We start from the raw sequence: 13,395 nt of genomic DNA on the forward strand, positions 1-13,395 counted from the left end.
TAGCAGCACAGTATAGTGAAAAGAATAAACTTGCCACAAATCCAACTTTATCCCCTATTAATAATGTGACCCTGGCTAAGCAGGTTCTCATTGAGCCTTGGTTTTTATTTGTAAAATAAAAAATGCTAGCCTATATGGTTTATATCCCTGCTATAGAGCAGGGCTCAATAAACGGTAGAGATATTCAAAGTATAAAAAAATAAACAATGGAGCCCAACAATCCCCTGTGGGGTTGGAGAGACAACCTTTCCAATGTGCTCCATGGTACATTCATGAACATGGAATGAAACAAGAATGGGAAACCAGGATCCTGGCTATCTCAATTGGCATCAAAAAGGGCTTTCAACGTACCTAATGCTGCCAGCAGAGCATACAGCACACCGACAAAGGAAGCAGCTCTCTTATCATGAAATTGGTCTAGGGTGGCCAAGACATCTTGAACCACATCTGCTACCAAAGGAAGTAGGCTAGCATCTGAGTTCCGAAGCATGACTTCTAGGACTTTTGGGGTATGAGGATGCAGAGTGAGGTGACGCAAATTTAAAGAGATTCCATTCACCAAATAGTCTGAATTTTGATTGATCAGGTGCTGTACAGAGTTGTAGCCACAAGCGTGGCAAATATCTACCATGGTGCTAGTAGCTACTTGACTAATGAGCAAGGTTTGGTCTCCAGCCTTCTCCAGTACTGGATAGAGAGCGGACATCAAAAGCAAACGAAAGTCTTTTCCTAATGCATAAGCAAACTGGCCAATCCCTTCCAACTGAATGCACATCTGCCAGATGTTACTGTTCATGGAGCAGATAGTGGGACTCGGCTTTGACAGGGCTGGAAAAGATACAACTTGGCAGGTGTGGATGCCAGATGTGACAGCCTGGAGGCCTTGCTGCTTCATCATCACCTCCTCCCCCTCCTCAGCTTCAATACAGGTAATCAAGTACCAGTTTTCTTGGCTTGTGTATTCCTCTAGTATAGATTTCACAATCTCTCTCAATTCTTCTGGGCCTGTGCTTGTACATTTGTTATGAATATCTTCTACATCCAGTCCAGCAGCCCCTATAACCAGTTCATTAAGGATCATGGCAGCTTGCTTCCGATAAACTACAGATGTATGGTACAGTTCCATAAAGTGATCCACAAGCAAATACAGGTCTCCATAATAACCCAGGAGCTGACAGATCTTCCGAAGGAGCAGGAAGACCCTCTCGTCTGTGAAGCATCGGAAGTATCGCCTCTGGACTCTGCTCCATGGCCGTGCAGCTGAGGCCTCTGCAGAAGTACTCAGGTTGTCAGAGTTCCAGCGCCGCTCTTCCACCATCTTGACATCAGCCACCTCTAGCTCCAGTACTTGGATGAGGGCCCTGGAAAGGCGCTGCACATGGGCCACAGAATTGAGAATCACATGTACTTTGGGGCCCAACAGTTTCAGATACCCGAGTAACAGGGAAAGGGTAGAGAATTTGCCCTGATCATCTTGTGTGTTCATCAGGCGGGGAAGAGACGTGGCCAGTGAATGCAGGCTTTCTGACAAGATGTCAGCCAAAGCTCTGCTGCCCACTACTACTTTCTGATCCGCAAGACACCTCAGCACTGTATTGCACTGGGCCTGAACTTCAGGACTTTCATCATTCACTAGGCCAACTAACACCTTCAAGAGGGGACCCGTGGATTCAACCAGGGACTGAGTGCACTTCAAAAGCAGGACCTCCACAAACTCTACCAGTTCCAGCCTCACCTTCCAGTGTGGGTGAACAGAGACACAGTCAATTATCTTTTTAATAAGGATGGTTAACTTGTCACCAGTGCTTTTTACCCAGTCTGCTTCTCTGTGAATCATCAGGGCTGCTACTCTGTGCTCAACTGCAGGCTTTGCTTGGGCCTTTGGGATCCTTGTGAGCTGTTCATCAGCCATGATGAAGCCCACTGTTTTGTAAAAGACCTTTAGGGAAGACACGACAATGCTGTGACCCTGTTTAAAGTCTCCTGTGATGATTCTGGTCAGTGTAGTTGAGATTCCAGGTAAGAAAGATGCCAACAAATCCCCCAGCTGCTGCTGCTCCAGTTCATCCAAGGGCCTTGGATGGTCCTGACAATCACACTGAAGGAGGAGAACCTGTAGACACTGTAAGGCAGCAATTTTAATCTGTTTTGACTTCTCCTGCTCTGCCAAGCCCAACAGTAAAGACACAGCAAATCCTAAACGAGGCAGAATGGAGGGCTCATAAAAAGTCAGAATGATGTCCCTGTAAGCTGAGTGCATTAAGGTGCTAAGTCCCTGGATCACAGCCAATTTCAATTCCTCTGACAAAGCTGCAGGTTTCTGGGAGTTGGGAGAGTACAGACAGGCTGAAAGTTCCGAGAAGAGCTCCTGGAGAAGCTCCTGCTCTCTCACACATGTTGAAGAGAGGACAAAGGTGAGGCATTCCACCACACTCTGCACCAGGCGTTCTCTTTTGGGCCCTGGGGTCTTCAGGGCAAATCGCAAGGGGAAGAGAATGTACTGCTGTAGTTCCTGAAGGGCAGTGTCACTTATGGCTTGTAACTGTGTCTGCAGATGCTCCACATTCTCCACTGTCTGGGTCTTTGTGAGCTGAACACAGACTGGACGTAAGACGCCAAAAGCCTCCTCAGGAGTGTCAAACACCGCCATTGTACAACTGCCTTCCCCTCACCGAGGAAACATCCTGCAGGCTAGAGGAGAGAAGCTTCTCAGTAAAAAGGGTCAAGCTCAAAGCAAATACAAAGTAAAGGTCCATCCATCCAACATTTATGGGGCCCGAGTGCTAGGCACTGCAACAGGAACAAGGAAACTGCAAAGAGCTGGCTCCTATTATTGGAGTAGCCCCAGCTTAGTGAGGGATGTAAGCATTTGCTACAGTCTCTCCGGCTTAGGAAAGACCTAAATTTAGGTTCTAAGTGAGCAGGGAGGAGTCATCTCCCAGGGAAAGCCAGAATTGAGTTTCACAATAGCGTGTCTGACCAATGACCTGGGTTCTAATTCCTGGGCTGCTGACAGAGGCATATACAGAGTAAAACAAGCTGTCTTAGTAAGTCAGTGTAAGTTTTCATGCGTGTACAGACCTACAGACAATGTTTCTATCACCTGAGAAGGCTTTCTCACGTCCTTTACAATAGATTCCTCTTTCCTCTCCCTCTCTGTCTGTCTGTCTGTCTCTCTCCCTCTCTCTCTGTCTCTGTCTCTCTCTGGAGATTCCTTTTGCCTGGTCTTGTCACTGAGAGATTTTAAGTGAGGTTGGGAGACTACAATCATCTTTATGTGGATGGATGGTCATATGGAGGAAGGATCAGAACTAGGTGAGGCTGACAGCAACACAAAAGGAAGAAGAGCATGTCCAGAGAGAAGGAAATCAGGAGTGTATACTGCCACAGACATCGTAGGGAAAGAGATTTCAGCGGCACAGAAAGCCAGATGCAATTCAGGAATGCGAAGGAGACGGGTTTAGAGGTAATGAAGAGGCTGAACAGCTTGACACCTGAAAGCTTTTCTTTGCTGTGAGGAGAGATTCAAATTCAGAGACTAATGGTGAACAAAAAAGAGTATAAACAAAGCTTGAAGAAGAAATAAAAGTCTCAAACATTCCCTTTGGGAAAACAGAGCAGTATGCTGGGAGGACACAAACCTGTGGCCCAAGGGTACAAAGGATTGAACCGAGGCTGGAGACTGTAAATGTATAACACTGTAAATTGCTGGCACTGATGAAGTGGTCACCTCTCACTGGATTAGGATCATCCAGTCTGGTAGGTGGGCTTGCACTTTTCTCCTTGGCTGTTCATCTCTATCTGCATGAGTGAGTGCTTCTAAATCCAGTGGCTACAGGGCTAGCAGGATAGAGGAGCATGGTGTGTGTATGGGCCAAGACTCAGCCATTTCAGAGCTGTGCTGGATGGCACTTGAGAACCAGGTAGGTCTCCCGAATACAATCAGACAGATACCTGGAGTGCTCAGAATGGCACCTGGAGTTCCACAGACCCTGTGAGGAAGGGTATTTCTAGCATCTGTGGCTCTCATGAAGCCAAAGAAAGGATTCTAAGCTTCATCTAGATCAGGAAAATGCCAAATGTGGATGCCACAAGCTTGGCTGAAGACCAATGACACTCCCCTGGGTACTGGCTTACCCACTATCTGTGGCATCTCCTGCCTGAGATACTCAACACTGGATTAATGAGTAGGAAAGGAAGCTGACTGCAGTCAGAGACAGGGAACACATTTCAGACTCTTGAAGGTGGTGAAGCTTACCTATAGAACTACTACCAAAGGCGGATGAGGATTTAAGTAAAGGACCAGTTAAAAAGCTCAAGTACACAAGAAAAGATTTCTTACCATTAAAACTATGATTTTCCATACCCTAAAAGTCCACTTGATGAATAATGACTAGAAAATGACTAATTCCTGAGACCCAGTAAGTGGCCTGGAAGATCAAGCAGAACTAGCTTAAACCTGAGCAAGTGGCTCTGCAGGTAAGGCGATTGCTGTGCAATACACCAACCTCAGCTCAACCTTCTCCGAGAACGACATGAGGAAAGCCAGGTGTGATGGCATGCATCTGGGGTAGAGAAAGAATTGGGACTGGCTGACCAGTCAGTCTAGCCTAATTGGCAAGCTCTAGGTCCTCATGAGAGCTTCTGTCTAAACAAACCAAACTTGTGCACCCACATGCATTAGCACCTCTCCCCTCATATAGAGAACCATAGACACAGACATACAAAAACAAACAATCACAATAGAGACCCGAGGAAAAGGGATGAAAAAATAAAACAATGGCATTTTTTGCTTTTAGTGCTGAAATTTTTCTTCAAATAAAATGCTCAAGTGGATATCTAGCATATAACACATGAAACTCAGAAAAGGCTGAGGTTAGGGCAATGGCCTAGGGGCTCTGTATCTCTTTAAATTCACCTTAGGAATTTCAGAAAAATAACTAGGGGGGTGGGAATCCCTCAGGGTAGCAGATCCAAGCTCAGACTGTGTATGGACACAGGCCTAATGAAACAGAAGGAATGGCATGCTCAGAATGGCTTCCTGTGTCATTTATGACCCTCACTCAAGCTAGAAGCCTTGAGATCTGCTTGCTTTTCATTTACCTTTTAATCCTACCATTCCTTCAATTTTACTACTTCTACTCTATCAATGCTTTCCCAAAGCAACTTCATGTTGGGTCAACTATAACAGCCCCACCTCACCCTTGCACCCCTGTCCTGTGTGCTGGCCCTTCTTGAATTCAACTGACAACTTCTCCCTTTTCCTACCACCTCTAGCCTATACCTCTAGATAGTACTGAGAGGCTACAGTTGAGCATGTGTGTCTTTCTACTCTAGACCAGGGCTCTGGGAGGATAAGGACAATCCTATAATCCCATACCTAGAAGTAATTAAAGGCTTTGGCAGACATTCAACATCTCTACAGATCCTTATAAATCCTGCTCTCAAGTAGGGTAGAGTAGGGTATGACAGACCAACAGTCATACTGATGGCTGAAAGTCAAATTACAAATTAAGTGTGTGTGTGTGTGTGTGTGTGTCCGTCTGCCCTCAAATTCATGGCAAACCTTCTGTCTCAGCCTCTGAGGTATTTGGATTAGAGGAGTCATTTCATCCACCCAAAAGTCATTTCTTAAAGCATTCAACACCTGAGGGAACAAAGAAGACAAGTGGATTAACAGTGCAGAGGAGGAGATACTCAAAGTGAGTGGGTGGATCTACAGCTCCCGGCCTGCACAGGTTAGAGCTGTCACTGGAGAGAAGAGAAAACACAATGGTCTAGAGACAAATCTAATCTAGAGAAACATCAAAATACAAGATCCTGGAAAGGCTGTTGCTGAGACAGAAACCAAAAGATATTTTTATGTTCTTTAAAGCTAGAGTAACAAAACTGGAGGTTTGCTCTCAAACTTTAGCTACGTGATTGGTAACTCAGTCCAGTCCCTCTTTGAGTTCAGTCTTGGCTCCTGTGTGCGATGAGTCTCTGAGAAGACAATACTATATGGAACCACTAATAGACTTCTTATATACTCTCTCATGTGTAAGACACCCCAGAACACGTGAAGAAGAAAGACCATAGAACTGACACTCCACAGGAAAGACAAGAAAAGCAGACCCACAGATAACCGAAACAGCCGAGGCTTTAAAAAAAAAATGAGATTAGCCAGGCAGTGGTGGCACACACCTTTAGTCCCAGCACTGGGGAGGCAGAGGCAGATTAGCCTGGTTTACATTGTGAGCTCCAGGCCATCAGGGCTACTCAGAGAAACTCTGTCTTGAAAAAAACCCCAAAATAAAAAATAATAGAATAAAAAAGATTGACAGTAAAGAAGCAAAAGAACGCTCCTTTTCGTTATCCCATTTTTAATTAAAAAAGATAGGTAGGTAGGTAGGTAGGTAAATGGATGGACAGACTATGAGTAGGAGAACCTGGGAGAGCTGTCTCTCTCCTACCTCTCAGGCAAGCACCTTTACCCACTAAGCTACCTTGCTATATCTATTTTTCTTGAGGTACTCTCTGTTTATCTGAAGATATTACTTACTTATTGCTGCCTTCTTTTTAATAAGTGATTTAAAAATATTAAAGCTAAAATTAGAATTAAGAATGGTCTATGAATTCAATAAAAGCTAAACTGAACTCATTTAATTATACTTAAAAGTTGATTGAACAGTTATAATAATCCCACAGTTATTATACTTTTCTTTATTTTAGGTAGCCTTGGGGGGGTGGGGAGAGGGCAAGGTTTCTCTATACAGCCTTGGCTGTCCTGAAACTCACTTTTAGACTAGGCTGGCCTCGAACTCAGAGATCCACCTGCCCTTGCTTCCCTAATGCTGAGATTAAAGGCCACCACCACCTGGCTAGGTAGACTTTTAAAATTTTTTTTTCTTTTTGTTTTTCATGATAGGGTTTCTCTGTATAGCCCTGGCTGTCTTGGAACTCACTCTGCAGATCAGGCTGGCCTCGAACTCAGAAATCTGCCTGCCTCTGCCTCCTAAGTGCTGGGATTAAAGGCGTGCACCATTATGCCTGGCTAAAATACTAATGTTTTCACCAAAAATAATTAACTGCTGGTAAATCCTTATAGAACTATAATCCTAGCACTTGGAACAATAAAGTAGGAACAATTATGAGTTAAGCCTGGGCTACACAGTGAGACCTTATAACCAACTTTACCTTAACCATATGAAATAGAACCAAAACTTGAAAATCTTTCTTTTTTGAGAAAATGTCCCCCTTCCCTTCAAATAGACACATAGAGCTAAGAAATACAGTATCTATCATTAAGAACACACTATAAGGTTTAGCAGCAAATGAATTTAGCAGCAGGTAGGATTGATGTGGAAGACAAATCAATAAAAACTGCCCAAACTCAAGCCAAAAAAGAATGGTAAGTCAGGTGACAAAGGAACCTGGGAGATACTGAAAGCTCTCATGTGCGAGTAAGGCCCAGAAGGAAGAACACTAAACAAAGCACAACAGAAAGGTTAGAAACAAAGCAGGCAACGCACAGATCAAGAAAATAGCACATCCCAAGTTTACTAGGGCAAGAACTTATAAAACGGAATATAGTTGTTCTGCTGCAAACCAAAGGGAAAGAAACAGAAACTTTTGCTTGCAGTGGCGTGGAGCTTCTTCTGGCTTCTTATCTTCCTCTTGCTTCTGCCTTAGTGCTAGAGTTATGTTGGGAGCTGACTTTTAGCAGAAAGCGGCTATCAGCTTTGCAGCCATCTTGAGCCATATACCTTGACATGAGACTTGGATTACAATAGCCAACAACAGCTGAGCACACTCTGATAACATCTTGCTTTAGATACCCAGGACTTTCCTTGGGTGTGTGAGATTAAAGGTGTGTGACTTAAAGGTGTGACTTAGAGATCAGATTTAGAGACAAGACCTAAGGGCATGATTAAAGGTGTGACTTAGAGGCATGGCTTAGAAGTGAGACATATAAAAGGCAGAGACAGACAGAACAATTGGAAGATCAGAGAATCAGACACTTTAGAGAGTACAATTTAGAGAGAACAATTTGGAGTAACAGAGATTCAGACACTAGGAGTAGGAGTAGACATTAGACACTTGGAAGAGAACAGGAGGAGTATAACTAGGAACTAGGAGGAGTACAACTAGGAACTAGGAACTAGGAACTAGGAACTCAAGACTTGGGACTTGGACTAGGAAGAGAGACTGAAGAATAAACGGGATTGAATCACACTCTGTCTGGTCTCCATTCTTCGAGTCCGTCCTCACTCTCTCTCTTGCTGAACCTTGACCCTCGGACCGGAGTGGCAGCTTGGGACGGGATACAGTGGCCCCCAAGCGTGGAGTGGAGAGGGCTGCAACATTTTTGGTGCCCGAACAGGGACTAGTGCAGTTCTCAACAGAGTTACAGGTGTGTACCACCATGCCTAGCCAACATGGAAAATCTTAAAAGCAGTAGAATAAGACTGGCAGATAGCTTCTCAACAGCATGACCCAAACCAGAAGTGATTAGGGCAATCTCTTTAATGGGCCAGCTAACAACTAACAAATGAAGACATGCCTTAGGGTATATCTCCATAGCAGAGTGTCTGCCTATTAGGCTGAAGGCCCTGGGTTTTAGACTAAAATCTGAGGGTTTATTGCTGTCAGGATGCACTATGGGAAAAAGCAGAGTGGGAAAATAAACCTAGACAAACGCATGGAAAGTAGGGAGAATGAAGGGATGGGAGCTGGTCAACGTAAACAATGTTAAATGGCACCAGTCATCATCTTGCAGTTTACATGGTATGAAACTAAACGGGAGTTCAGTGTTCTGGGAGTCTACAAGTGCCAGAAGTGGCAGATAATTTGTGTCAGATACATTGTATTGAGATATCAAACACATGTCAAAATCTAGAAGATGTGCTCTTAAAGGAATTGTAAACAAATACCCTCCTTACAAGGGCAGTAGAAATAGGGTAATATTTCTGATTAATCTGAAAGAAGGTGAAAATGGTCATGCGGTGGTGGCGCACGCCTATAATCCCAGCACGTAGGAGGCAGAGGCAGGCAGGTTTCTGTGAGTTTGAGGACAGCCTGGTCTACAAAGTGAGTTCCAGGACAGCCAGGGCTACACAGTAAAATCCTGTCTTGGAATAAGAAAAATGGGGGTTCGGGGTGAAAATGAAAAAATAAAACCAACAATGAGCCACATAGAAAACAAATAGTAAGATGGCAGACATGGCCCGACTAAAGCACATTAATTCAGAGCTTCTTACAGCAATGCTACTGACATTTTAGCTGGGTGATAATTTGCTAATGGAGGGCTGCCCTGAGAATTGCTGGATACTTAGCAGTTTTCTTGGCCTTTTGATTTTAGATGCTATTAACATTCTCACTGCTTTGACAACTAAAAATGTCTCCAGGTACTGCCAACTGTCCTACGGAGGCCAAAAATCACTCTGAGATAAGAACCACTGAGAAAGTCCACATGATCCCAATTAAAACCCCAGCAGGACTTTTCTGGAAAGTTAAGTCAGTCATGGTGGTATATGCCTAAACCTCAGTACTAGGGAGGCCGAGACAAAGTATTCTGAGTTTGAGACTACCTTTGATTATACTCTAAGACTCTGCCTCAAAACAAGTAAACAAGCACACACCAACAAACAAGAAAGGAATGTGCTTCTAAATGATTATGGGATAGTAAAAGACATAGACTATTAAAGACAACTCAGAAGAATGAAACTGAAGAACTCACCTTATCTGATTTTGAGAAAAATGTACCTGAAATAGTATACTCACTGCATACTGTCATAAAGAAAGACATATGTACTTCTGGAAATGAATAAGGTCTAGAGTTAGTATCTTATATAGAACACAGACCAATGCTGTACATACTTGGCAAAGGTGATAGTGAAATGTAGTGGAAAAGACCAGGTTTCTCCATGTAGCCCTGGCTGTCATGAACTTGCTTTGTAGACTAGACTAGCCTCAAACTCAAGAGACTGGCCTGTCTCTGCCTCCCTAGTACTTAAGAGTGTTGAGGTGCCATCACACCTGCTCAGGAATGACCTTTTCTACTAAAGATACCACATCACTTGGCACTCCATATGAAAAAAAATATAGTCATTCCTACTTATCCAAGGGAATGTCCTTTAAGATCCCAATAGGTTCCTAAGACCAAGAATATATTAAACTCCAGATATACTCTTCTTTTTCCTACAAATATTTACTCTGAAAAGGTTTAATTAATAAAGCAGGCCAAAACCAAAAAAACCCAGATTAACAACAGCAATAATAAAAATGTGTGAATGTAGTCTATAATAAGTGGATAAGTCTATGAATGTGCCCTCTATTAAGGACCACATTTGTGATCGCCAACTTAACACAACCTAGAATCAGCTGGGAAGAAAGTCTCAGTGAGGGATGTTTAGATGAACTTGGCCTGTAGTAATGTCTGTGGAGGACTGTCTTGGTTGTCCTAAGTGATGTGGGAAGCCAGCCTACAGGTGGGTAGGTAGCATTAGTCCCTGGTTTGGAGCCCTAGACGTTTTAAGAGCAAAGAGAGCTAGTTGAGCACTAAGCACGCAGGCATTCATTTCTACTTGTTCTTTGTAGCCTGGCTGTCCTGGAACTCACTCTGTAGACCAGGCTGTCCTCAGAAATCCGCCTGCCTCTGCCTCCCAAGCGCTGGGATTAAAGGCGTGCGCCACCACTGCCCGGCTCTACTTGTTCTTAACAAGGATGTGATGTGACTAGTTGCTTCAAGTTCCTGCCACTGTGACTTCTCTGCAGGGCTGTAACCTGCAACTGTGAGCGAAAATATACTCTTTCTTCCCTAAAGTGCTTTTTTTCCTCAGGGTATTTTATCATAGCAATGGAAATGAAACTAAGAATATTTTTGAACCATGAAAGTCTGAACTGTAGATTATGGGGGATTTCTTTCTGTCATAGAATATTTAAATGTAGAATACAAAGCAAAGAAAAATCCCTAAAGAAAACAAAGAACAATACTTCTGTGACTTTGAAGTGGGCAAACATTCCTCGGGGTCTTATGATGTAGCCTGAAGGGCCTTAGCCTTCCTGCTTTAGCTTTTAGGGCACTAGAATTCTAGGGGTAACACCCAGTCGGCAAACATCTCTTAAACAGTACCTGAAAGTCTAGCATAGTGCCTCACATTTATAATCCCAGTAGCTGGGAGACTGAGGCAGATCTGTCCCAAGCTCAATGCCACCATGGACCCTACAGTGAGTTAAAGGCTAGCCTGGGCTACAGAGTTAAGACTATCATAAAACAAAATGATTCCCCAAACACCAGAATATTTAAACAGGATCATAAACAAACAAACAAACAAACAAACAAACAACCCACCCTGATGTGTTAACTATTACAAATAAGAAATATTCATTAAGATATACTACTAAAAGCTGGGAGGATGGAGACATGGCATAGCAGTTGAGTAGTTATTGCTTTTACAAAGGACCTGGGTTTGGGTTCCCATATGTTGGTTCACACGTACCTGTAACTCCAGTTCTAGGGAACCCCATTCCTTCTTCTGGCCTCTTGGGCACCAGGCACATGTGTGGTGCACATATATACATGCATATATTTATGCACTTAGACACATAAAATAAAAAATAATAAAAACGGGGTAGAGTGGTGTACATCTTTAATCCCAGTAGTCAGGAGACAGAGGAAGATTCTCTAAGTTTGGAGGCCAGCCTGGTCTACAAAGCAAGTTCCAAAGTAGCTGGAACTATGTAGTGAGACACTGTCTTAAATAACCACAACCACCACCATTACTGTGTATACACCAGGGGAAAAAAAGGAAAGGAAAATAGTAGATGCTGTCAAGGATATGAAGCAACACAATCACTCAGGAAAGCTCTTTGGCACTAGCTAATTCTGCAGGGAAGCAGGTGTGCTCCATGTTCTAGCCACCCCACACTGATAACACACCCAGCAGAAACACCTATCAAAAGATGTGTTCAGGATGATACCACCCGCTGTCAACCTGGAATGGAAGCCACCAAATGTACACCTATGGATAAATGGTGTTATCATCTCTCAATGGACTGCCATCCAGATAAAGGTTTACCACAGCTAGACATCTAAAGAATGGGCTAAGGATCAGAAATATAAAGTTTTTTTTTTTTTAAAGGAAGATAGTATAACACATTGCTACTTTGATATGACTATAAAAGGCAATCATATAGCTTTATGGGGTGGCCATGAAATCGTGCTTGTGTGACAATATGTCAATTACAGAAGAAACTGTTTAGAGATTTAGAACCTTAGAGTCCTGGATTCTACTCCTTTAAACTACAGCTCTGATTATTTAACATGGGGCTACTGCAGTTTACAGTTTACTTAACAGAATAGGGGTATCTGGCCCAAAGTGACACTGGGATGGACAGACAAGCAGAACAAGCAAACAACTGGGAGTTCAGACAGTAGCGGAGTGAACAGAAGCAGGAGTGGACAGCCATGTCTGCTAGCCATCTAAAGCCTTCTTAGTTTAATGTGCCCTTTGTGGTCTTAGAAGTGCTACTGCAGAGGTAGCAGATGAGACCTGCCAGTGGAGAGCATGAATCATGTCCTCCCTCTGCAAGCTTTCCTGCCTCATCTCAGAGACGTGCCAAACCAAAGGCGCACTTTGTACAGGAAGCACAGTTGTCTTTTACAGACACTTTCTGTTCTTTTTTTTTTTTTTTTTGAGACAGTGTCTCTCTACATAGCCTTGGTTGCCCTGGAGCTCACTCTGTAGACAAGGCTGATCTTGAACTCAGAGATCCACTTGCCTCTGCCTCTCAGTGCTGGGATTAAAGGTGTGCCACCATGTCCAGCTTCTTTACTGACACACGAAAGAGAAGAAGGCAGATCTCACAAGGCACTCACCATATTATACAAGCAAACAATGAAAAGAAAGAAAGGCTGCTAACGGAGCTTGGAAGTCGAATGCCAACAGAGCCATGATCACAGAGGAGAGGACTCATGCTGAGGAGGAAGACCACACCTAAAATCCTGTCACAAGAACAGGCCAGATGGAAGAGGAGACACAGTGGTGTGTGCCAGGCTTCACCCTGTGGTGTCACTGATGAGATCACATGTCAGGCTTTCCACTTACTGTCTCTGAATAAGTCCATAGCATACTCCTTCCTGGCCTCTTCCAGATGCGACTTCAGAGTGAGACCTTCTCAACAACACACCTATAGGTGAGACTACAACTCACCTTATAGGATCACAGGTCATACCACTGTTCCTGGATTTTCATGTGGGTGATGGGGATTGGAACTCAGATCCTTCTTACTTACTTAGCTATTCCCCAGCCCCCATGATAGGTCTGTTTGAAACAGGGTCTAACTATGTAGTCATAGCAGGCCTAGAACTCACTAAGTAGATCAGGCTGGCTTCAAACTCACAGAAACCCAGCT

At 43.7% G+C, this 13,395-nt stretch overlaps 1 protein-coding gene across 1 annotated transcript in view; it reads right to left on the reverse strand.

Moving 5' to 3' along the window:
• The window catches only part of Tti1 (TELO2 interacting protein 1), a 45,635-nt gene that overhangs the window by 25,750 nt on the left and 6,490 nt on the right, over nucleotides 1–13,395 (reverse strand). Inside the window, exon 2 of the mRNA XM_034494101.2 lies at nucleotides 352–2,691. Coding sequence (XP_034349992.1) covers nucleotides 352–2,650 — 2,299 coding nt within the window. The 5' untranslated portion in view covers nucleotides 2,651–2,691. The remainder of the gene's footprint in view (nucleotides 1–351; nucleotides 2,692–13,395) is intronic.

This window comes from Arvicanthis niloticus, chromosome 2 (assembly GCF_011762505.2).
Source record: "Arvicanthis niloticus isolate mArvNil1 chromosome 2, mArvNil1.pat.X, whole genome shotgun sequence".
NCBI lineage: Eukaryota > Metazoa > Chordata > Mammalia > Rodentia > Muridae > Arvicanthis > Arvicanthis niloticus.